Below are 25,025 nucleotides of genomic sequence, written 5' to 3' on the forward strand. Positions count from 1 at the left end.
CAGGCTCCCCGCTGAGCCGGGAGCCCGATATGGGACTCGATCCCAGGACTCCGGGATCATGACCCGAGCCGAAGGCAGTCGCTTAACCGACTGAGCCACCCAGGCGCCCAATACTTGGGAATTTAAAAAGCAACACACATGCCCAGGGCAGGATGCATGCTCAGAAAAGATTTAAGAAGACTCTAAGCCTACACCTTTAGATGATCTCTAGGCTCAGTGCAAGCAGGTAGTGAAGGCTAAGAGAGAATTGAAAATGGCCTGACTAAGTGTTGAAGGGGTACTCAAGCACAGAGCCAATTTGCAAAGTCTAGAAGAGGTTTTTGGTTGTTGAATAGAGGAGTTTCTTATTCTTTTTATTTTATTTCTATGAAAAACTCACTAGAGTTTTAATAACAGATTTGAGCAGGCAGAAGAGTAAGTGAACTTGAAGATCAGTCAATTAAATTATCCAGTTTGAAGAGCAGAAAGAAAAAAATAATGAGAAACTAACAGAGATTAAGACCTATGGGACACCATTAAGAACACCAAAATATACATAACAGGAACCTCAGAAGAGGAGAGAACAGGTTAGAGAGAATATTTGAAGAAATAATAGCCAAAAGCTTCCCAAATTTGAAAAAATATATGAATCTACAGATTTAGGAAGCTTAGCAGCCCCCAAAAGGATAATGCGAAGAAATCCACACTAAGACACATTATAATGAAATTGTTAAAAGCCAAGGAACAAAACAGAATGTCTTGAAAGCAGCAAGAGAAAAGTAACTTATCATGGACAAGGGATTTTCTTTTTTTAGAGTTTATGTATTTACTTGACAGAGAGAGAGAGACAGCTAGAGAGGGAACACAAGCACGGGGAGTGGGAGAGGGAGAAGCAGGCTCCTGGCTGAGCAGGGAGCCTGATGCGGGGCTCAATCCCAGGACTCTGGGCTCATGACCTGAGCTGAAGGCAGACGCTTAACGACTGAGCCACCCAGGAACCCGCGAAGGGATTTTCAATAAGATTAGAAGTACATTTCTCATTAGAAACCATGGAGGCACGGAGAAGAGAGTGGGATGACATTTTTAAAGTGCTGAAAGAAAAGACTGTCAATCAGGAATCCTATATCGAACAAAACTATCCTTTAAAAATGAAAAAGAAATTAAGACATTTTCAGATCAACAAAAGCTGACAGTTAGTTACTAGTAGACAGGAAATTCATTCTAAGAAAGATAGTCCTACAGGCTAGCTAAAATATGCTAGACAGTAACTAGAAGCCATAAGAAGAAATAAAGGACTTCAATAATGATAACTATGTAGGTAAATACAAAAGTCAGTGTAATTTTATTTTTGGTTTGTAGCTCCTCTTTTTATTTCACATTTCTTAAAAGAATGTATAAAAAATAATTATAAATCTATGTTAACATGCGTACAATGCCTAAAGATGTAATGTGCGACCATAACATAAAAGAGGGGATGGACCTATATAAGAGCAGGGTTTTTGATATGCTCATGAAGTTAGGTTGGTATCAATTCAAACTAGATTGCTATACATTTAAGTTGTTAAGTATAATCTCCATATCAACCACACACACACACAAAAAAAATCTTAAAAATATACAGAAAAGACATGAAAAGAAAAGCAAAACAGTTCACTACAAACAAATCAACTAAACACAAAAGAAGTCAGTAATAGAAGACATAAAGAACAACAAAATTATAATACATACAGAGAACAAATTGCAAAATGGCAAAAGTAAGGCCTTCCTTAAAAACAACTTATATGTAAGTGGGTTAAATTCTCCAGTGAAAGGCAAAGATTGGCAGAATTTATTTTTTAAAAAACTAACCATGGTCCAACTATATGCTGTCTACAAGAGACTCACATTAGATCCAAAGACAAATAGATTGAAAGGATGGAAAACAATATTCCATGAAATAGTAACCAAAAGGGAACTGGAAGGGGCAGCATTAATATCAAACAAGATTAAACTTAATTTTGTCTTGTTATGAGAGACAAAGAACATTAGATATTGACAAAAGAGTTCATTTAAAATATATAATTTTAGGGGCACCTGGGTGGCTCAGATGGTTAAGCGTCTGCCTTCAGCTCAGGTCATGATCCCAGGGTCCTGGGATCGAGCCCCACATCAGGCTCCTGGTGCAGCGTGGAGCCCACTTCTCCCTCTCCCTCTGCCTCTCCCCCTGCTCATGCTCTCTCTCTCTCTCTGTATCTCTGTGTCTGAAATGAATGAATAAAAATCTTTAAAAAAATAAAATAAAATATATAATTTTAAACATATACACACCAAACAGTAGAGCTCAAAATACATGAGACAATGACATAGTTGAAGGGAAGAATAGAATTCTATGATAATCATTGGAGACTTCTATATCCCACTTTCCATAGTGGATAGAAAATCTAGACAGAAGATTAATAAGAAAATAGAGGATTTTAATAGCACTATAAATCAACCAGACCTAACAACAAGACATATAGAGCACTACACCTAACAGAAGCAGAAAACACATTTTTTTCAAGTGCCCATAGAACATTCTCCAGCATAGGCCACATGTAAGGCCACAGAACATGTCTCAAAAAATTTTTAAATATTGAAGTCATAAGAAATAGTTCCTCTAAAGATAATGGAATAAAGCTAGAAATCAGTAACAGAAGGAAAACTGGAAAATTCACAAATATGTGGAAATTAAACAATATACTCTTAAATAACCATGGTCAAAGAAATCACAGAATAAATTAGAAAATACTTAGAAATGAATGAAAGCAAAAATACAACATACCAAAACATATGAGATGTGGCAAAAGCAGTTCTCACAGAGACATTTATAGCAGTAGATGCCTACATTAAAAAAAGAACAAAGATCCTTAATAAAAAACCTAACCTTAAACCTTACAAGAACCAGAAAAAGAAGAGCAAGCTAAATCCAAATCTAGGAAATAATAAAGATTAGAATGGGGAGTTTTTATCATGAACAGATACTGAATTTTGTCAAATGCTTTGTATTTCTATGGTGTTGGTAATTATTTCTGTTTCATTTCTGATTTTATTTGAGTCCTCCATTTTTCTTGATGAGTCTGGTGAAAGGTTAATTTTGTTTATCTTTTCAAAGAACCAACTGTTGGTTTTATTGAACTTTTCTATCTTTTAGTCTCTAGTTCATTTATTTCTGCTCTGATCTTTTTTATTTCCTTCCTTCCACCAACTTTGGGCTTTGTTTGTTCTTTTTCTAGTTCCTTTAGGTGTAAGATCAGATTGTTTGAGATTTTTCTTATTTCTTGAGGTAGATCCAATTGCTATACATTTCCCTCTTAGAACTGCCTTTGCTATATCCCAAAGATTTTGGACCATTATGTCTTCATTTTCATTTGTCTCCATGTACTTTTTTATTTCCCCTTTGATTTCTTCACTGATCCATTGGTTGTTTAGTAGCATGTTCTTTAGCCTCCAAAAAAAAGAAGAGGAAGATGGTGAAGAAAAGGAGAAAAAAAGAATGTAGATGGAAAAAATAAATAGTAGGAAAATAGAAACAATTAAACTAAAAGTTGGTTCTTTGAAAAGATCAACTAAATTGACAAACCTTAGCTAGACTGTTAAAAAAAAGATGCAGGGCGCCTGGGTGGCTCAGTTGGTTAAGCGACTGCCTTCGGCTCAGGTCATGATCCTGGAGTCCCGGGATCGAGTCCCGCATTGGGCTCCCTGCTCGGCAGGGAGTCTGCTTCTCCCTCTGACCCTCCCCCCTCTCATGTGCTCTCTCTCATTCTCTCTCTCTGAAATAAATAAATAAAATCTTTAAAAAAAAAAAGATGCAAATAAAATCAGAAAGTGAAGACATTACTGCTAACCTTACAGAAATCAAAAGAATGATAAGAGAGTTCTATGAACAATTATATGCCAACAAATTAGATAACCTAGATGAGTGGACTAATTCCTACAAACACATACATTACCAAAACTGAATCAAAAAGAAATAGTAAATCTGAACAGACATATAACAAGAGTTGAATCAGTAATTTAAAAAATTATTTTCATCAAAGAAATGTCCAGTATCAGACGGCTTCATTGGTAAATTCTACCAAACATTGAAAGAAGAATTAATACTAATTCTTCTCAAACTCTTCCCTCAAAAAAGAAAAGGAGTGAATACTCCCTAATTCATTTCATGCGTCCAATATTACTCTGATAACAAAGTCAAAGATACCACAAGAAAAGGTACAAAGCAGAGATAAAAGCTACTGTCTTTGCTGACCTCCCCCTCATATCAAGTATTCCCAGAGATTTCCAGTATTCATCATTCCTTTGGGTAGGTCCAGATTTCCATCCAGCATAATTTTCCTTCTGCTTAAAGGACTTTTTTTTTTTTTTTAACTTTTCTTGTAAGGCAGATATACTGGTGATTAATTTTTCAGCTTTTGTGTCTAAAGAGGTTGTTATTTGCCTTAAACTTTTTTAAATTTTATTTTATTATGTTATGTTACTCACCATACATTACATCATTAGTTTTTGATGTAGTGTTCCATGATTCATTGTTTGCGTATAACACCCAGTGCTTCATTCAATACATGCCCTCTTTAATACTCATCACCAGGCTAACCCATCCCCCCACCCCCCTCCCAAGCAGCCAATTATATAAGCCGCTTAATAACAAAATCAAAGAAACACATCAACAACAATACAATAATAGTAGGGGACTTTAACACCCCCCTCACTGAAATGGACAGATCATCTAAGCAAAAGATCAACAAGGAGCAAATGGACTTCACAGATATATTCAGAACATTCCATCCCAAAGCAACAGAATACACATTCTTCTCTAGTGCCCATGGAACATTCTCCAGAATAGATCACATCCTGGGTCACAAATCAGGTCTCAACTGGTACCAAAAAATTGGGATCATGCCCTGCATATTTTCAGACCACAATGCTTTGAACTAGAACTCAATCACAAGAGGAAAGTCAGAAAGAACTCAAATACATGGATGCTAAAGAGCATCCTACTCAAGAATGAATGGGTCAACCAGGAAATTAAAGAAGAATTAAAAAAAATTCATGGAAACAAATGAAAATGAAAACACAACTGTTCAAAATCTTTGGGATGCAGCAAAGGCAGTCCTAAGAGGAAAATATACAGCAATACAAGCCTTTCTCAAGAAACAAGAAAGGTCTCAAATACACAACCTAACCCTACACCAAAAGGAGCTGGAGAAAGAACAGCAAATAAAGCCTAAACCCAGCAGGAGAAGAGAAATAATAAAGATCAGAGCAGAAATCAATTAAATAGAAACCAAAAGAACAGTAGAACAGATCAATGAAACTAGGAGCTGGTTCTTTGAAACAATTAACAAGATTGATAAACCCCTGGCCAGACTTATCAAAAAGGAAAGAGAAATGACCCAAATAAAAAAAATCATGAATGAAAGCAGAGAGATCACAACCAACACCAAAGAAATACAATTATAAGAACATATTATGAGCAACTCTATGCCAGCAAATTAGATAATCTGGAAGAAATGGATGCATTCCTAGAGATGTATCAACTGCCAAAACTGAATCAGGAAGAAAAAGAAAACCTGAACAGACCTATAACCACTAAGGAAATTGAAGCAGTAATCAAAAATCTCCCAACAAACAATAGCCCAGGGCCAGATGGCTTCCCAGGGGAATTCTCCCAAACATTTCAAGAAGAATTAATACCTATTCTTCTGAAACTGTTCCAAAAGATAGAAATGGAAGGAAAACTTCCAAACTCATTTTATGAGGTCAGCATTATCCTTAAACTTTTAATGATATTTTTGTTAGGTATAGAAGTATAAGTTGACAGGGTTCCCCCCACCCCAGTATTTTTTAACTGCTACTCCACTATCTTCTTACTTGCATTAGTGATGAGACCTCTGCTGTCACACTTACCTTTGTTCCTTTGCCCATAATGTGTCTCTTTTCTTTGGCTATTTTGAAGATTTTCTCTTTATCACTGGTATTTGACAATTTGGGTATGATATGCCTTCATGGAGTTTCCTTCATGGTTCTTCTGCTTGGGTTTATTCAGCTTGTTGGAACTGTGGATTTATATTTTTCATCAAATTTAGAAAAGTGTCAGCCACTATTACTTCAAATATATTTTTTGTTCCCCTCTCACTCACTTCTCCTTTGGAACTCCAATTACACACATACCATGACACTTGAACTTGTTCCACAGTTCACTTATACCTTGTTTGAGAAATCTTTAGGTTTTCTAATCTTTTTTTCTGCCAAGTCCTACCTGTCGTTAGTCCCATCCAGTATATTGTTTTTATCTCAAATACTGTAGTTTACAACACTAGAAGTTCAATTTGATCTGTTATATATTTTTCATGTTTCCACAGTTATAATAAATATTTGAATATCCTTGCCTGCCAATTCTAACATCTATGCTAGTGTTCTGGGTGAATTTCAGTTGATTGATTTTTCTCATTAGGAGTCATATTTTGCTGCCTCTTTGCAGGTCTAGTATTCTTTACTGCATGGGAGATAATATTAATTTTACTCTGCTGGATGCTGAGTATTTTTGTATCCCTATAAATATTCTTGAACTTTGTTCTGATATGTAATTAAGTTACTGAAAACAGTTTGATCCTTTCAGGTCTTGGCTTTAAGCATTCTTACATAGGACCAGAATAGTACTCAGTCTAGGACTAATTATTCCACACTACTGAGGCAAGATCCTTCTGTACACTTCCAAATGCCCTACCAATCACAAGTGATGAGAACAAGCACTATTCATGGCCCTTTTTGAATGTGGGCCCTGTCACCTAGAATTCTTTTTGGGTAGTTCTTTCCCCAGTCTGCCATAGTTTCTTCACACCCAGGTGCTGATGAATACTCGCTGAACACTCAGAGGGGATATGCTAAGGAGTTCCAAAGTTCGCTTTCTATCCCACTCACTTCTTTCCAGTACTCGATTCTGTGAACAATAGCTGCTTTGGTGTCCTCAGACTCTCAGATCTGTCTCCTCAGCTCAGGAAATCCCTTAGGTTCAGCTCAAGTTCCGTCTCTGCACCACAGTCTTGGAACTCTCTTATTAAGGCAATTAAATGGAACAATTATACGGCTTCTTCATTTACTTCTCAACTCTCAGGGATCACTACCCTTCTTTGCCTGATGTCCAGTATCTTGAAAATCATTGCTTTCTATATTTTGTCCATTTCTTGGTTGTTTTAGGCTGAAAGGTAAATTTGGTCCCTATTATTCAATCTTGACTGGAAGCAGAAGAATTCCTATTTAATTTAATTTTAACTAATTTTAATTTAGATAGCCACATTTGGCTAGTGGCTCTTACATTAGACAGTACAGTTAACAATTGCTGGGATTAATGAGATTGAGTTTTTAAAATACAGATGTAAACCTCAAATGAGCATTTTTTTTTAAATGTATCCTTTAGTAGACATTGTATTGTAAGTTTAAGTTAATTCAGTCAACTCTCAGGTCAACCCTGATAGAGGCAGTCGCATATACATTATGCACTGGAATTGTTCAAGCGCATTTTAGGTACAGCTCTTGTCTCCAAATTCTGTGTTACCATATTTTTCTGAGTGTAAATAGATTCAAAATAAACAGTGTTGTCACAGTGAATTGTAAGGATGAAGGGTTGAAGAAACAAGTTGAGTTTTCAGTTTTTTCATTCTAATGGCCATTTGGAATTTTTGTTTCTAAAACATAAAATAGTAAAACAGTGCAGACCAGCAGGTGTGCCAAGTGCAAACAATAGTACATACAGGACATATTTCACCAAATTTGAATAATATCTTTAAAATGAAATTTATTCTTTTTTATCAATATATTTAATTGTTCTTAAACTGCAATATTATTGGGACACCTGGATGGCTCAGTCGGTTAAGCATCTGCCTTCAGCCCAGGCCATGATCTCAGGGTTCTGGGATTGAACCCCGTGTTGGGATTCCTGCTCAGTGGGAAGTCTGCTTCTCTCTCTCCCTCTGCCGTTCCCCGCCGCCCACCTCCCGCTTGTGCTCTCTCACTCTCGCTCTCTCTCAAATAAACAAATAAATAAAATATTTTTTAAAACCTGCAATATTATTATTCATTACTATAACAGACCTGTATATAGGTATATTCTTTTCTTTTTTCATTAAATACATTTATATAGTTAAAAATATGTTTTTTCCTTATTTGTACTGTATTGTATTTTTTATTCTTATTTTTTATAAGCATGGTTTTATATATATATGAATTTCAATGAAAGAAAATGCTGTTTTCATTTTTCTGCATAATTTATTGTTCATTTCTTTCATGGTTCCTATTAAAAATAATTTTGTTGTGTGGGGGTAATGTTTTAAAAGTATCTGTTCTGGGTGCACCTGGGTGACCCAGTTGGTTGAGCGTCGGACTCTTGGTTTCCACTCATGTCATGATCTCAGGGTAGTGAGCTTGAGCCTGGCATTGGGCTCCATGCTCATGCTCATGCAGAGTCGGCTTGAAATTCTCTCTCTCTCTCCCTCCTCCCCTTGCTTGCACTCTCGCTCTCTCTCTAAAATAAAATCTTTTTTTAAAAAAAGTATCTGTTCTGTGTGTCAAATACACTAGGCTTGCCATTAGTCAATAGATGAACAATTTTTTGCAACTCATACTCCAAAGTGCTGGTTTCTTTAACATATGGAGTTCCTACAAAAAAAACAAAACAAAACAAAAAAGCCAAACAAACAAAAAAACCGAGACGACAATCCAGTATACATCAGAAAAAGATATGGTTAGTGCAAGGAGAGAAATAAAAATCTTAAAGTTTGAGCATATTGAGAGATGTTCAACCTCACTCATTGGGGAAAATTGCAAATAAAACTGTACTCAGATAACATTTTTATATACCGAATTGGCAAAGATAAAAACGTTTACTGAGGTATTATGTCCTGTGGTCAAGATTATGGAAAATAGGCACTATCATATATTGATGTTGGGAATGCAAATGAAAACAACCTCTACAGAGAGAAATTTGGCAGTATCTTTCAAAGTTAAAACTGCTAATTTTTTTTATTCAGCAATTTCACAATTTTAGGTAAGTACTGACATGTATTTATTATATGTGGGAAATGATGTGTATTATATAAAAAGATTCACTATAACATTGGTTTTAATAACAAAACATTGGAAAGGGCCACTGGTTGCAAATTATACTGGTGCTGGGGGTGCAGAGTTAGAAAATAAAATATGCGTTCATGTACAATGATGATCTCTGGAAAGATTCACAAAGAACTATTAAATGGTTGACTCTGAGGTTGGCCTGGGTAGGTTGAATGGAGAAGAAAAAAAGGAAATATACATTTTATAGGCACCTGTTTATAATATTCCTTTGTGTTTCCTATTTTTAAAAAATTAATAAAAATGAAAACAAGGGGCGCCTGGGTGGCTCAGTCGTTGAGCGTCTGCCTTCGGCTCAGGTCGTGATCCCAGGGTCCTGGGATCGAGCCCCGCATAGGGCTCCTTGCTCAGCGGGAAGCCTGCTTCTCCTTCTCCCACTCCCCCTGCTTGTGTTCCCTCTCTCGCTGTGTCTCTCTCTGTCAAATAAATAAATTAAAAATCTTAAAAAAAAAAAAAAAATGAAAACAAAATTTCAGCCATCTTACCTTCATAATAAAAAACAAGACCAATAAACTAGGCCAATGGTTTTTTTTAAATCTCTGAGGCAAAAATAATGGATTTGACCCCAAAGTAATATTCCTAATTTTTTAAGAACAGGATATAAGTGCCCACCCTACCTGAACATACTGTACAACCATTTTCCTACCATTTCCAGCAACAACATACTGGTCCTGGGACAAATGGTGTAGTTATTTAAAAAATAAAACAAAATTCAAATAATTTATGTGAATTAAAACAACTCATCATTATGTATTTGTAAAGAAACATTACTTTTTTATCTGGATAGAATGGCCGCTGGTTAAGTATCTGGTTGTTGGGGTATCAGAGCATGATTCATATCAGAAACAGGTATAATACAAGATAGACAGATCCAAGGAGAGGAAAAAATTGTGGAAAAAAATTGCTAACGAAGACCAGGATGAGAAGAAACTGAGTCCACAGAGGGCCTAAAACTCTTCCAATGGAAAGACTTCCCGTATGGTTGTTAACTTTAGGATATGAGCTGTTTATTCACTTCTGGAAGACAGACCAAATACTATATTGTTTACTCTTTTTCAATCTTTTCCATTTTTTCCCTCAGTGTTTTCCAGGGAAATGATGATTGTACCAGTCAGTTAATGCCATAATAATAAAATCATTATAAAATCTCAGTGGAATAAGACTTTGTTTAGTATACTAGTCAGCAGGTTGGCTGGTGATCAGCCCATCTAAGCTGGGCTCAGCTAGAGTGGTTCTTCTTTGCTAGCCTGATATGTGCTCATAGTTCTGGCAGAGAAGCAAAAGGACAAACCCAATTGGACAAATACTTTCCAATCTCCTATGTCACATCTGCTGACCTCCTGTTAATTAAAGCAAGTCACATGGCCAGACCCAGAGTCTAGAGTTAAGAAAATACACCCTGCCCCCAATGAGAAGCACAGCAAAGGACTGGAACACAGGGAAGGTGGAACTGGGGCTACTTGCAATCCACCACAGTTACCATCATATTTGCATTTCTATAGGGTCTTAAATGTTTATTTGTGTTTTCCTATGTATTTTGCATTTGATCCTTAGAACAGCTCTGTGAGAATATTTTTATTTTCCACATTTTATGGAAGAACAGAATCAGAAAGTCATTTACCCAAGATCACACAGCTACTTAGCAGTAGAAGGGGGCAGTGGAGGCCTTTTCTCTGCTTTGGTCATAGCTGATCTTTCTTTTTCCTTTGTTTATAGGATACAAATGGAAAACAAAGAAAATGGACAAAGATGACACAGGTAAAGTTATACAGCTGTATACTGGGGTGAATAGGAGATTGTTTATTTCTTATTTTCTAATTACCATCTATCTAAAATTTTGTCATTGTAGTCATGCTTAGAATAAAAAGACAAAATTCACATCTAAATAATTGCTACATTATTGCAAATACCAAGGAAAGGGCCAAAACAAAACAAAGCAAAAACAAATCCACATACACAAAAAAGCAACAGTAACTAAAGGAGTTGAGTCATGTTTTGTAGATGAGTAGACTATAGTCATAATTGCTAAAAATTTTTGAACATGTGCTTCTAATAATAAATATATGGCTGTATAAATAATGCACCTTAAAAGACAAATACAATTTTAAGCACATAAATAATATTTTAATAATTTTCATCAGTCTTAATGGAATAATGTCATTAAACACACTTCATTATTTTAAAATTTTTTCATTTGATTTAATGGCATATTAGCTGCAAAAGATACTTCAGAAAGAGCAACACACAATAAACACATAGGGAGAGGTTCATCATTAATGATATTAGATATAAATCTTTATTTCAAATACTCATTTTAATACTACTAATTGGGGGGACAGGGCTGACTTCTTGTCATATCTAATTAACTTTTCATGTTTTTAACCCCATGATGTGGCTGATGAACATCTTCTACTGGGGTTAGAAGTGTAGATTCTGCCATTTGCTTTTCTACTGGTGTTGCATTTTGGCATTATTTTCAATCCAGCATTCATTTCACACTATGAATATTTAAGCCACTTACCCACTTGTGAAGATTATTTTAGCTAAAACTAAATCATATAATCCATAATATTCCTTAATCCAGCATGTGTATATGATCCTCCATCTTAAAACAAAAACCCTCTCTTGAGTCAATGTCCCCTTCCAATTATCACCCCCATTTCTCTGTGCCCCTTTACATCTAAACTCTCAAAAATTTGCTGTGCCCAGCTTCTCTTTTTCCATCATTTCTTGAACCCAGCCAGGTTTGAGTTCCTACCATTCCACCAAAATTACATTTTTCAAGGTCACCATTTAACTAGAGAAGCATTAGACACAGCTGCTGGTCCTTCCTTCTCTTTGCCTCTGTGCACAATTTTTTACTTATTTGTCTTTTACTTCACTGACCACATCTTATTTCTTTTACAAATTCTTTATCATCTGCCCGACTTCTAAATATTGGAGGGCTCACACCCTCCAGTGGCTTTATATTTCACTCAGAGAATAAGCTGGTCTTTACAGTAACTTATAAGGTCCTATATGATTGATCACCTATCCCTCCAGTTCTCTGACCTCATCTACTCCTGTTCTCTTCAAGCCTCTTACTCCCCTCCAGCCACACCTGCTCTCTAGACCAAGAGCACATCACGCATGCTTCTCCCCTACAGATTTGGCTAATTCTTCTGACCATGACACCTCACATCTAGATACCTGCCTGGCTTGCTCACTCACCTTCATATCTCTGCTCCAAGGAAAAACTTCCCCCAAAGTCTTCCCTGACAATTCTATACAAAATAGCATTCCTTCCCCTCTCACTCCCCAATATCTATCCCTCTTACCCTGCATAGCATTTGTCACCTTATGTTATACTATGTATTTATTCTCTATTCATTTTTGTCTGTCTTCTACTAGAAATGTAAGCTCTATGACTTTGTGCAGTTCATTCTTCTATCCCCAGGACCTAGAACAGTGCCTGGCACATAGTAGGTGCTCAATAAATATTGAATTAATATGTAATGAGTGCAGGCGCACATGCCAATCCATACTTGAATATTAGTAAGGATTAATTTCTTCCTACTTTTTTAATAAAACAAACAAATTAACATAATTTCTGTTATTTTACCCACCTGATTATCTTCACACTCCTAGGTTATATGTAACCCACTTTAGAAGTTATTGGTCAACAGAAGTGGTTCTCAGTCTTTGGGAGCCTAAGAATCCTTATGGAACTTGTTTAAGCTACAAATTTCAAGGTTTTTCCTTAGAGATTCTGATTCAGAAGATCTATTGTTTGGGTTCAAGAATCTGCATTTACAAGATGATTCACCTTAAGTGGTTTTGATGCAGATGGTCTAGGGCCATAACTGGGAATACCTGATCCATGTATTTGGTAGGTCTTTTATAGCTCATTACTCCAGGCTACATAAAAATGAAAAAAAAAAAACTACTTTAGCATGCTTCAATCAATTCACACATAGCTCATACACAGAATGATTTAGGTCCCATACTTTCTAGATAAGTGGTTCTCAAGGTTTGGGATTATGAGGACTATCTAGATATAGATAGCTATGTATATCTAGATACCTAGCCTATGTTACACAGTATTGGCTAGGTTATGCAGCAGTCAGAGCCAATTCCAAAATCTCAGTGGCTTCACACTACAGAAGTTAGTTTTTACTCATGCAAAGTCCACTGTGGGTCTGGGTGACTCTCTAGGGAACCTGTCCTCCATGTGTTGGCCCAGCATTGTGGGCTGCTTTGGTCCTATGTTGTCTCTGCAATACATGTCTCCATGATCACCATGTCAGGACAGGTCATCGAGCATTACATGTTCCTTCAGCTTACATTTCATTGGCCAAAGCAAATCACCACCATGTCCAACCTCAGGAAGGAATGCAATCTTCCCATTTACCTGGAAGTAGAGTAAAATAAGATTTTAGTAAACAGTATTAATGTTTACCACAAAGATAAACACTAAGAAACCTTTTGATCCATCACCCCATCTTATATCATCAACCACATACATAATAGTAATTGTTCTTTTAGTATCTGTTATTGTGGGAGGGAAGGAAGGGACAAAGTCTATAATCTCAGTGATGATTTAAATAATTTTGCTTAGTAATCTTAATAGCATCTACATACATTGGAAAGATGAGTTCACATAACTGTATGAGGTATAATTTATAATCTGTTTCAGGCAAAGACTGGTATACATTTATAAACCCCTTTAATAATATCTTTAGACATCATCAGCCCACTACTCTAGGCATTGAGGACCCATAGACACATGTAACTTACCCAGTCCCCTCAGCATTAAAGCCTGCTGTCATCATGTTTTACATAGCAGATAAATAAATCTTACTCTTCTGTCCCCATCCACTGCCCCACGATAACTTTCTAGCTCTCATTTGATTATTGCCATTGTCAACAGCCACTGTGTTGGTGTTAGCCATTACCATCAACCTGAAATTTAAAATGTAATATTATTATAAAATTGATTCTAACTTACAATGAAAAATTGTAGGAATAGGAAACTGCTTAATTTCTAAGGCAAACTTCTCCACCATTCCCTGATCATACCTTCTCCTATATCTTTCTCAGTTGTGTTTCAACAATATTGCTCCCTTCCTCTTAAAGCTTCAGTCTTTCCTATTCTGTTAGATTCCTGATCTTAGCCTATAGTTGTTATGAAATCTCCTATATCCTAACAACAACAAAGTCTCTCTTTATTCTGTGTCCCTTTATGCTACTATCCCATCCATTTTCCTTCAAAGCTTAATACTTAATTTTTCTCTGCTGAAAGCACACTGATATTCTTTTTCATTTAATTATGTTTATCAAATTAATCCATGTGTATAGTTTACAAAGACAAATGAGGCTTAAAACCATGGTAATACTAAAAATGTTTAATTGTTAATGTAAATATGTTATTGGGCGTAGATACTGACCAGTCAGATAAGATCATGAACCAATTATCTTTGCTTATAAAATACCCTTATCACACCCATCCTCACCCTGATTTTCTCCATCCAGAGACAACCACTTTCAAATCATTGCTGTTTTTTCTGCTATTTTTTTTCTTCTGCTATTTATATCAGATTCTTTATAACAAGTTTATACAAACATTTCTTTTAAACAATTGCCTGGGGCGCCTGGGTGGCTCAGTTGGTTAAGCGACTGCTTTCGGCTCAGGTCATGATCCTGGAGTCCCGGGATTGAGTCCCGCATCGGGCTCCCTGCTCGGCGGGGAGCCTGCTTCTCCCTCTGACCCTCCCCCTTCTCATGTGCTCTCTCTCTCTCATTCTCTCTGTCTCAAATAAATAAATAAAATCTTTAAAAAAAAAAAAAAAACAATTGCCTGGATTTTTAGTCATTCCATCTTCTTCAAAAGTACTAATTCCTTTTTTTTTTTTTTAAGATTTGATTTATTTATTTGACAGAGAGAGAGATAGAGAGAGCAGGAGCACAAGCAGGGGGAGTGGGAGAAGGAGAAGCAGGCTTCCTGCTGAGCAGGGAGCCCGATGCGGGGCTCAATGCGGGACTCAATCCCAGGACCCTAGAATCATGACCTGAGCCGAAGGCAGATGCTTAATGACTGAGCCACCTGGGCGCCCCTCAAAAGTACTAATTCCTAAACTTTTCTGGGGTCTGTGGGGTGAATTTGCTTTATTCTTATGGCCTTTCCTCATTAGGCCTTTTAGTTCCATCTGGTCTGCTAAATCTATTACCACCAGCCCGCCTGCTTTCCAGCTTTCAAAATTTTGATAACATCTCAAGTCTCTTGTTGCTAGGTGGACTGTGGAGACCTCGGGCCCTGAAGCCTTGATCCAACCCATCCATCTTATCAGCCATCTTGGGCCTGTCTGGTTTAATCTGGCTTGGCTTTTTTTTTGGAGTGCTGCCAGGACAGGCCCCTGACTTCCTGATAGCTGGCCTTGACTTCTTTGCTGGCCTCCAGGCATCCTGTTACAACCTAACTAATTGCCTCTAACAATCTCCCTATTCGCTTTGGGTGTATTGGTTACACCTTATTTTAAAAAATTCCTTTACCCTCACTTTAGTGGACCTTGGAGAGCAAGCAGAGATTTTTTTTTTTTTTTTTTTTTACAGATTTATTTACTTATTTGAGAGAGAGAGAAAGAGAGCATGAGCAAGAGGAGCAAAGGGAGAAGGAGATAGAATCTCAAGCAGACTCCGCACTGAGCACAGAGGCCAATGAGGGGCTCAGTCTCATGATTCTGAGATCCTAACCTGAGCCAAAACCAAGAGTCAGATGCTTAACCGGCTGAGCCACCCAAGTGCCCCGGAAGCAGAGACTTTTTTAAAGCCTGTGTTCAGTCTCCCATGTCAAAGCACAAGGCCAATCAAATGGCTACCCTGTACTTCTGCTTTCATTTCTTCACTTCCCATTCTGGCCTCAACTCACCTAAGCCTGGTTTCTGCTTCTAACATTCAACTAAGACTACTTCTTTGAAGAGTCCCAATGATCTTTGTTCATCTAATTCAGTGGCCCTTTTTCAGTCTTCATCCTCTGAAGCTCTCTGCAGCATTAAACACATGGAGCAAAGGACCCCTCTCTAGCAGGGAAGCAAACTCTCTTTTACTTGCTGCACATCTTCAGCTCCTTAAATATAAATTCTCCTCAATGTTCTGTGTTTTTTGGGCATTTTTTCACCCTAGCCCTTTCTACCATAGCCCTTAAAGCAAGTCTGAGCTGGGAAAGAGAAGAAGCTTTCATCTGAAATGAAAATCAGAGTTTCAGTGATTACAGAGAACTGGATATTGTAGTTGTTGTTTTACAACTGTTCCTGGGACTAAAAGTCTTAGTTTTTTGTTTTTGTTTTTGCTCTAATCTAAGAATGACTGAAAAGTTATGACACTTGCCCATGTTTCTGTCCAAAGACCAAGAAGAAAATGAGTCCTCAGGAAGGATTTAAAGGGATAAAGCCTAAAAAAATCAAGCTGCTTTCTCCTTGCACCCAATTGGAATGTCTCTCTTTCAATATAAGGGTGATATGTAGAACGGTGACATTTCCTGCTATCAGGGCACTTACAATCTTCTCAGTGGAAGCTATAGGAGCTAAATAATTACAAAAATTTCAACTCTACTTAAAGTGCCACAAAAAAGGTACATGTAACCATGAAAAGTATGTGACTCATAGATTTCTTCAAAGATCAGTGTGTCAAAAACCAGTGTAGTGAATGACCAGTTTGTCAAATTCTCTTGTTTCTGTGGCGATTTAATAAAGTTTACTGAAAAGCATATTCAATGGAATGACTTTCAGAGCTGATGCAAATTTTTGCATAGTCTTAATTGACTGGTTTTCATGACAGTATTTAAAGATTGTTCAATTTGTTTCTGCCCTCAGTGGCTATTATTGCAGCTGGAGGACACTGAGAAAGAGAGGGAGACTTGTTGCTGGGGGCTGGGGAGACTAAAGGATGAGACACTCATCCTCCAGATGGGCCAACTAGGGGACGGAGCCAGCACTGGCTTTCCACAACTCATTTTTGACCCACTTGGTCTGTTCCCAGCCCTCCACATATTTCCCCTGGATTCCTGCATGTCTAGTTGGCCTCCTGCCTGTCTGATCTGATCTCCAAGATCTTCCTCAAATGCATATTTGCTTCCTTGCTTAAAGTGGCTCCCCTCAGGACCTGCTCTCTTATCCTCCACCACCCTCCCTTTCTATTCTCCAGCCTCAATCAAGCCTGCTGTTCTCTTTCTTACAGTCCTGCCTAAAGTGCCTACCCACCACCTCCTCTGCCAGTGACTTCTGCTCAGCACCCTCAGAACTCAGCCCAAATTAGCTCTTTCTGGAAATGTGCCGGAGCCTCCTAGTCAGGCCAGGGCCCAGAACACCGTCCTGATGGCATACCCAGCCCATCTCTATCAGATAAATTGTCAGTCAGGCTTGCCTGTCTCTCTTTGGGTTGGATAGAGAGTTTTATTCCTCTGGTCCTAGCCTTAGGCCATTCTCTGGCGCAGAGTGGTGCTTACTAATTCATTTATTGAGTTAACTAATAAATGAGCTAATAATCTGTCTTCCAAGCTTTAGAAACACACCAGATATCCCTTTTCCACAAAGTATTTCCAGATGCATGTCCTTCAGACACTTCATACTCAACAGGTCCCAACCAAATTCATAATAGCATTTATACATCTTTACCATCACTCAACCTCAAAACCTAGGACCCACCCTCAAACCTACATGGATTAAATTGTCCACTCCTATTGCTTTTGCTTGCTTGAGTGTCTTTCCAAACCATTCTCATACTCCACTGCTGCTGCCTCCTACAGTTTCCTGACCAGTGACCACCCCATTTGAAGCATACAAAACCCCATATGCCCATCAGTTGGAACTGCTCATGATTCCCTAAATACATTCTGCACCATCCTTCCTGTGTTTTGCTAGCACCAGCCCTCTGCTAGCATCTGTCCTTCCTCACCTTGCTCAAATGCTACCACCTCCATGAGGCCTTTTTAAATTCACCTAGAAAGACTAACTCTCTTCCACTCTGGTTCTCCAAGAGTACTGTGTTGTATTTGTACCACTGCTATATCAGTTACCACAATCTGCCTTGTTCCCCAGCTATTATGTTTCTATCTTTTTTTAAAAAAAATATTTTATTTATTTATTTTTGACAGAGAGAGAGAGATAGCAAGAGAAGGAACACAAGCAAGGGGAGTGGGAGAGGGAGAAGCAGGCTTCCCGCCGAGCAGGGAGCCTGATGTGGGGCTTGATCCCAGGACCCTGGGATCATGACCTGAGCCGAAGGCAGACACTTAACGACTGAGCCACCCAGGTACCCCTTATGTTTCTGTCTTATTGCCTAGATATCAAGCCCTTGGAAGACAGAGCCCATGTACGTTCATCTTAGAGAAACTTTATACACAGCAGGAGTTTAATAAATGGTTTTGCATTTATTAATAAAATTAACCAATTTCATTCATCAATTCATTCCACAAGACTATATTTAGCACCATTTTTTTTACTTCTTAATATGACTTATGAGATTCATTGATTTCTTCCAAGGCAGAATTTTATGTTGGCTTTAGGATAATAATAGCTCCCATTGATTTCATGCCTAGTACCTGTCAACCATTATATGTTTATAATTTCTAATCCTTGCAATAGCCCTGCAAAATAGAAGATATTAGCCCCATTTTCCAGATGAGGAAACACACAATTCTTGAGGGTAGGTAACTTACCCTCAAGTAAGGGTAAGTACCCAAGCTAGGACTAGAAGTCAGGTTTGTGATTCCGTAAGCCACTACACCACATCACCTCATCTGTACTGTGGGGTAGGTGAGTCTGTTTTGTTCCTTTCCTTCACTTAATCAACTCCAAAAAGAAGATTTTTAGTTTGTTAGTGTTTATTTTGTGTTTTACAGCTCTCTTCAATATTAAACGCACCTCAAAAGGATCTGGTAGACAAAAAGTGCTTAACTGAAAAATACACACATCTCTCCTGCAAGAAAGTCTTCTGCCAACCATGGCAGAAATGCATCGACAGGACCTGTATTTGTAAACTCCCTTATCAGTGCCCAAAGAATAGTACCCCAGTGTGTTCAACTAACGGGAAAACCTACCCAACTTACTGTCACCAAAAGAGTTATGAATGTCTTCATCCAGGAGCAAAATTTTTAAATAACGGAGCATGCACAGCTGAAGGTAGGAAAAGCCTAGTTGAATCTATGATGTAAGAAGGAAATTGTTTACCATACTTTCTGTTAGAAAATAATTTTGCTGTGAAATGTTGTGATGACAGTTCAAAATTCCCCTCTAGACCCTCACTTGTAATTGTGGTGCTAACTAAAGAAATTAGTCAGCCTTTGAGACCACAGCACAAGGCCCTGAGGCCAGTCCTTCCCCTTAGTGCCTGTGCCATTCTCTGCTGCTCAGGCCTTCAAAATTATCCCACCCTCACTTCTACCTGCCCAGCAGAACTATTCCCAGAGCCATTGAGTTGGTTCAGAACCCAGTGAACAAGTCTTTACGTGAGATGGATACTGATGCACCTCTGGACCTCCATCTCCAGTAATTTCTTCCAGCATCCATCCCACCAGCCCCTACCCCTAGAGAGCCCCAACCCCATTGGCCCTGATCTAAGGGGAGCTCGGGCCACTGCTGACCTAGGACATGCTCTAACCTAGCAAACTTGGCACATCAGACGAAAGAGCTTGTCTACACTCCATCCAGGTTCCTAATGCAGTGAGGAGGCTGGGATGCTGATAGGTGGATTTGTGGAGTAGTTAAGGTTAGGGATTTCACTGTCAGATTTAGTGGCAAGCCCCTCCACCCCACCTCGGTTATTGACAAGCTATGTGACCCTCAGACCCCTTTTCCACATCGGTAAAATGTGAGTAACACTAGTTCCTAACTCACAAGACCCTCATGAAAATTAAATAAAATGATGTATGTAAAGGTCTTCACACAGTGTTTGGCACACAAAAAGAGCTCATGAAATTTTAGCTATGATAGCAAACCTCAGGCTTATCTTCTGATATCAATTATCACAGGCATTTCATGAACTGATAAAAAATACTCAAAACATTCTCTTTTTTAAAGATTTATTTATTTATTTGAGAGAGAGAGAGCATGCAGTGGGGAGGGATAGAGGGAGAGGGAGAGAAAGTCAAGCAGAGTCTACGCTTAGTGAGGAGCCTGACCTGGGGCTTGATTTCACAACCCTGAGATCAGGACCTGAGCTGAAACCGAGAGTCAGGCGCTCAACCAACTGCCACCCAGGCACTCAAAACTTTATTTTTAAAGGTACCATGACATATCCTGGCACACAGTAGCCTAAATATCTGTGTGATGCTGAGTGAAGATCTTGAAGCACTGTGGAACAGGAAGAAGAGAGCTCTCTACTGCCTGTGGGAAAGAAGGGAAGCAATAATGAAGATTTTGTCAGCAGCACACTTTTGTTTTCTTGAGGCATTAAATGCCTTAAATATATGAGAATACATAAAACTTTTTTACATCCTAATTATTTGGCTTACTCTGAAGAGCACAGACTCGGAAGTGAGATCAATATGGTAGCTTCCAATTCTTGGCTTCCCCACTGGAGCGAGCAACTTAACCTCAGGTGTAAAAGTGGAGGATAAATATCACTGTAGTCTTCACAGCGTTGCCTTATGAAATAATTGCTTACTATTATTTATGAAAACCTTCATGGTGTTCAATGTTAATTTGAAATTATCTCTTTTGTTATTTTAAAGGCTTTTCATCAAGAGGAGAAACGGTGAATGCCTAAATATTGCTCATTCTTTTGTTTTTTTAATTTTAGGACAATTTAGTGTTTCCATAAAGTATGGAAATATCACTTCAGAAGGAATTGTTGAAGTAAAACTTGTAGACCAAGATAAGACAATGTTCATATGTAAAAAACCCTGGAGCATGACAGAGGCTAATGTGGCCTGTTTTGACCTTGGATTTCAACAGTGAGTGTTTGTGTCAGTGGATTTTCCCAGGATTGGTTTTATTGTTCCAACTATTTGTTTGTTTCTTTTTTCTAAGATAAGGTATCTTTTTTTTTTTAAGATTTTATTTATTTATTTGACAGAGAGAGAGTGCACAAACAAGGGGAATGAGAGAGGGAGAAGCAGACTCCCCGCTGAGCAGGGAGCCCAATGCAGGGCTCCATCCCAGGACCCTGGGGTCATGACCTGAGCCAAAGGCAGATGCTTAACCAACTGAGCCACCCAGGCACCCCAACTATTTGCTTTTTCATTACCCAGTCTTTCTCTGCCGTAATTTCCTCATATTTAACTTGCCTCATAGCACTGTTATGAGGATTAAATATGTTCATGTTTCACCAGCACTTAGAACACCACTGAGCACAGAGCATCTGTAAGTTTGTTTAAGTATCTGGATATGAATCCTTTGCAGTTCCAGAGAGTTGTAAATATGTTAATTACTATCTATCTCTGCTTGTCTATAATTATGTCCACTTTTTCATACCTAATATTGTTTATCTATGCCTTCTCTCTTTTTTCTTGATCAACCTTGAAGAGATCTATTTGATTGTGTTTTTGATTTTTATATTTTATAGGCAAACTGTCTGTTACTTTCTTTCAACTTCATTAAGTTTTGTTGTTCCCTTTGGCTCTCTCTCTTCTTTTCTTTATTGTATTTTTCCTAATTCCTTGAGTTAAATGCTTACTTAACTCATTGATTTACAACTTTTCTTATTTCCTAATGTAAGCATTTAAGGTACAAATTTCCCTCTAGATAATGCTTCATCTGCATGCCATAAGTCTCAGTGGCATAAAAGTTGTGTTTTATTTATTGTTCAATTTGAAATACTTTTTGATTTTCAGTATAATTTCCTTTTTTGATTTAGAAGTTTCTTTTTTACTTTCCTAATGAATATATATTTTCTTTCAGTTAACTTTTTGTTATAGATTCCTTACTTAATTGTACTGTGGTAAGAGAATGGTCTCTATATGATGACAATTGTTTAAATATTTGTTGACACTTGCTTTGTGCTGAGTATATTTTATTTTATTTATTTTGTGCTGAGTATATTTTAAATGTTTCATATGCAGGGTTCTATATAATAAATATGTTGTCCATTAAAATAAGTAAGCTTGTTAACTGCTTTGTTCAAATCTTTTCCTGTTTATTTACTTACAAGCTTTCTATCTTTATCTTTTAAATGTGTCCTTTATAAACACCGTGTATCTAGATTTTTTAAAAAAAATCCAATATGACAATAACTGTCTGAAGAGCTTAGTCCACTTACATTATTGTGATTATTTACATTGTTGAATTTATTTTCCCTATCTTATTTTAGTATTATTATTTACCCTGTTTTTTCTGTGTATTTGTTTCTTCCTTTTCTAATTTCTGTTGGGTTAATAAAGTTGTTGTATTTTTTAATCCCCCCAAGCCCCCTCTACTTGGTTTGTAAACTATATACATCCTATTTCTGTTCCTTTAGTGGTTATCTTCACATTTATACCATGAATTCTTTTTTTTTTAAAAGATTTTATTTATTTATGTGACAGAGAGAGACACGGCGAGAGAGGGAACACAAGCAGGGGGAGTGGGAGAGGGAGAAGCAGGCTTCCCACGGAGCTGGGAGCCCGATGCAGGGCTCGCCCTGATCCCAGGACCCTGGGACAATGACCCGAGCCAAAGGCAGACGTTTAACAACTGAGCCACCCAGGCGCCCTTATAATATAAATTCTTGAATTAGGAAGTCCTCACCCTCTTAGGAATAATATAAGGAATGTCACTATTTTTACCAAGTTTCCAGCATTTAGTTCCACATTATTTTTATATATCCCTGAAGTTAATTGCTATCATTATATAATAAGTTATTATTATTACTGCTGTTCAGCTAGTGCTTACTCAGATTTATTTCATGTTTACCAACATCTTGGTTTGTTGCTGCTTCTTGCATCTCTCAACTTTATTCTAAATTCAGTTTCCTTCTTCCTAAACCACATCTGCTAGTAGTTCATTAGTGAGAGTATCTTATTAAATGGAGCCACAAGATATTTGTGATTTTTGACAGTTTGTGACCTACAACCTATAATTCAACCTAATGGGAAACCCTCTCCATCTTTGATGTCCCAGTATTTTGCTCTTATCATATTTTGTATGAGCTAATGGACAGACTTCTCTTATTTTATTTTATTTATTTACTTTAAATATTTTATTTCTTTATTTGAGAGAGAATGAGAGAGATCACAGAGGGAGAGGGAGAAGCAGACACCCCGCTGAGCAGGGAGCCCGATGTGGGGCTCCATCTCAGGACGCTGGGATCATGACCTGAGCCAAAGGCAGACACTCAACAAAAGCACCCAGGTGCCCCAGACTTCTCTTATTTTAGCCAGTGGGTATTTCTCTTACTTCTTTAAGAGCTCATTGAGCCCCTCATCAGGCTCCCTGCTCAGCTGGGAGTCTGCTTCTCTCTCTCCCTCTACTCCACCTGGCCGCTCATGCTCTCTCTCTCAAATAAATAAATAAAATCTTAAAAAAAAAAAAAAAGAAGAGCTCATGGAATGCATTTTATCTAGTATTTTTAGATAATTTTAAATTGAGAGGTTTTTTTCAAATTATTTACCTATGAGATTGCCCCAATGGCTCTCATATGTTCTCATATTCTGATGCTGTTTGGCACAGTTTTATGACTCCTTTTTATCATCATTATTGATCTGAAATCATTAAAAATGCCTTTCTCATTCCCTTTAATTATTTTCTTTTTGCCTTTCATTATAATTGATCTAATATTTATATTGCCATTATTGCTTTGTTATTGTTTATATTTACCTGATACATCTTTGCTCAACTTCTTATTTTTAACACCATTTCCTCCATTTCCTTCTAAAGAGAAGCAGGGAGCAATTGAATGTTCTAGAAGAATAGTTTACTGTAACTCATCATCTCTAGTATATTGAGTCATGGAGGTAGCACAAATTCTGAACAAATTTTGAAATCCAAGCAATGGCATATAGATGCCAAAATATCACCTCAATACTGTCAAGGCTGAATTGAGGACATGGCTTGGCATAAAAACAAAATGAACCTGCTATAATTAAACCAACTTAACCTCCCAAATTCTAAGCAACAATGGGGCCAACCAGGTAAGCCTTACAGCATGAGGCATGTGAAGAGGTCCCCAAAAGGAAAGATGGAAAAGGTGAGCTAACCTTGCCTGATTTATAATTCCAAAATTCCCTGACTGATTATTCTACTCCCTTTCCTTGAGCAAAAAGGAATTAAGAGATGGAGAGAAGCCAAGAATGACTCATCTCAGGTTGGAAGGAAACATCAAGAGTGTGGAAGAAAGAGTTCTCCTTAACAAGAAACAGACAAGAGGACACTAATATTTGCTGAGTGTTTGCCACGTTTGTACTCTGGCTAGCCAATTTAAATTGATTGTTTTAATTAATCTTTACAAAACTAGCTGAGATTATCATATTCCCTTTTACAGGTGAAGATACTGAGGCTCAGAGAATTTAAGCATCTTGTTCAGTGTATCACTCGTATGTAGAAAATTAGAGGAAATTACGTTAGTTCCTTACCTCCTACAGTAAGGTTATAAATGCAAAATACTAATCATTCTACCCTAATGTTTCATTTATTCTATTTGTAGAGGTGCTTTTGATATTCAAAAACAGTTTGAGATTCCTGAAAATCTCTCTATAAATTCCACTGAATGTCTCCAAGTGCATTGTCGAGGATTAGAGACGAGTTTGGCTGAATGTACTTTTACTAAGAGAAGAACTAAAAATGACCAGGATTTCGCTAGTTTGGTTTGCTACACACAGAATGCAGGTTGGTAGAGTACTTGCCTGAAACTTCAAAGCTTCCTTCAAAATTGTTTATTGCACACCACATCGGTAGTAAACAAACAAATTTAGGCTTTAGTAAACTAACAATTTAGGCTTTAGAACCTAAATTGGT

General features: G+C 37.5%; 1 protein-coding gene across 1 annotated transcript in view; it reads left to right on the forward strand.

Annotated features, from left to right (window-relative positions):
• CFI (complement factor I) overlaps positions 1-25,025 on the forward strand; it is a 57,683-nt gene that overhangs the window by 3,647 nt on the left and 29,011 nt on the right. The window contains exons 2-5 of the mRNA XM_044912642.1: positions 10,840-10,881; positions 18,998-19,277; positions 20,896-21,049; positions 24,715-24,896. Coding sequence (XP_044768577.1) covers positions 10,840-10,881; positions 18,998-19,277; positions 20,896-21,049; positions 24,715-24,896 — 658 coding nt within the window. The remainder of the gene's footprint in view (positions 1-10,839; positions 10,882-18,997; positions 19,278-20,895; positions 21,050-24,714; positions 24,897-25,025) is intronic.

The sequence above is a fragment of the Neomonachus schauinslandi genome, chromosome 2, assembly GCF_002201575.2.
Source record: "Neomonachus schauinslandi chromosome 2, ASM220157v2, whole genome shotgun sequence".
Taxonomy (NCBI): Eukaryota; Metazoa; Chordata; class Mammalia; order Carnivora; family Phocidae; genus Neomonachus; species Neomonachus schauinslandi.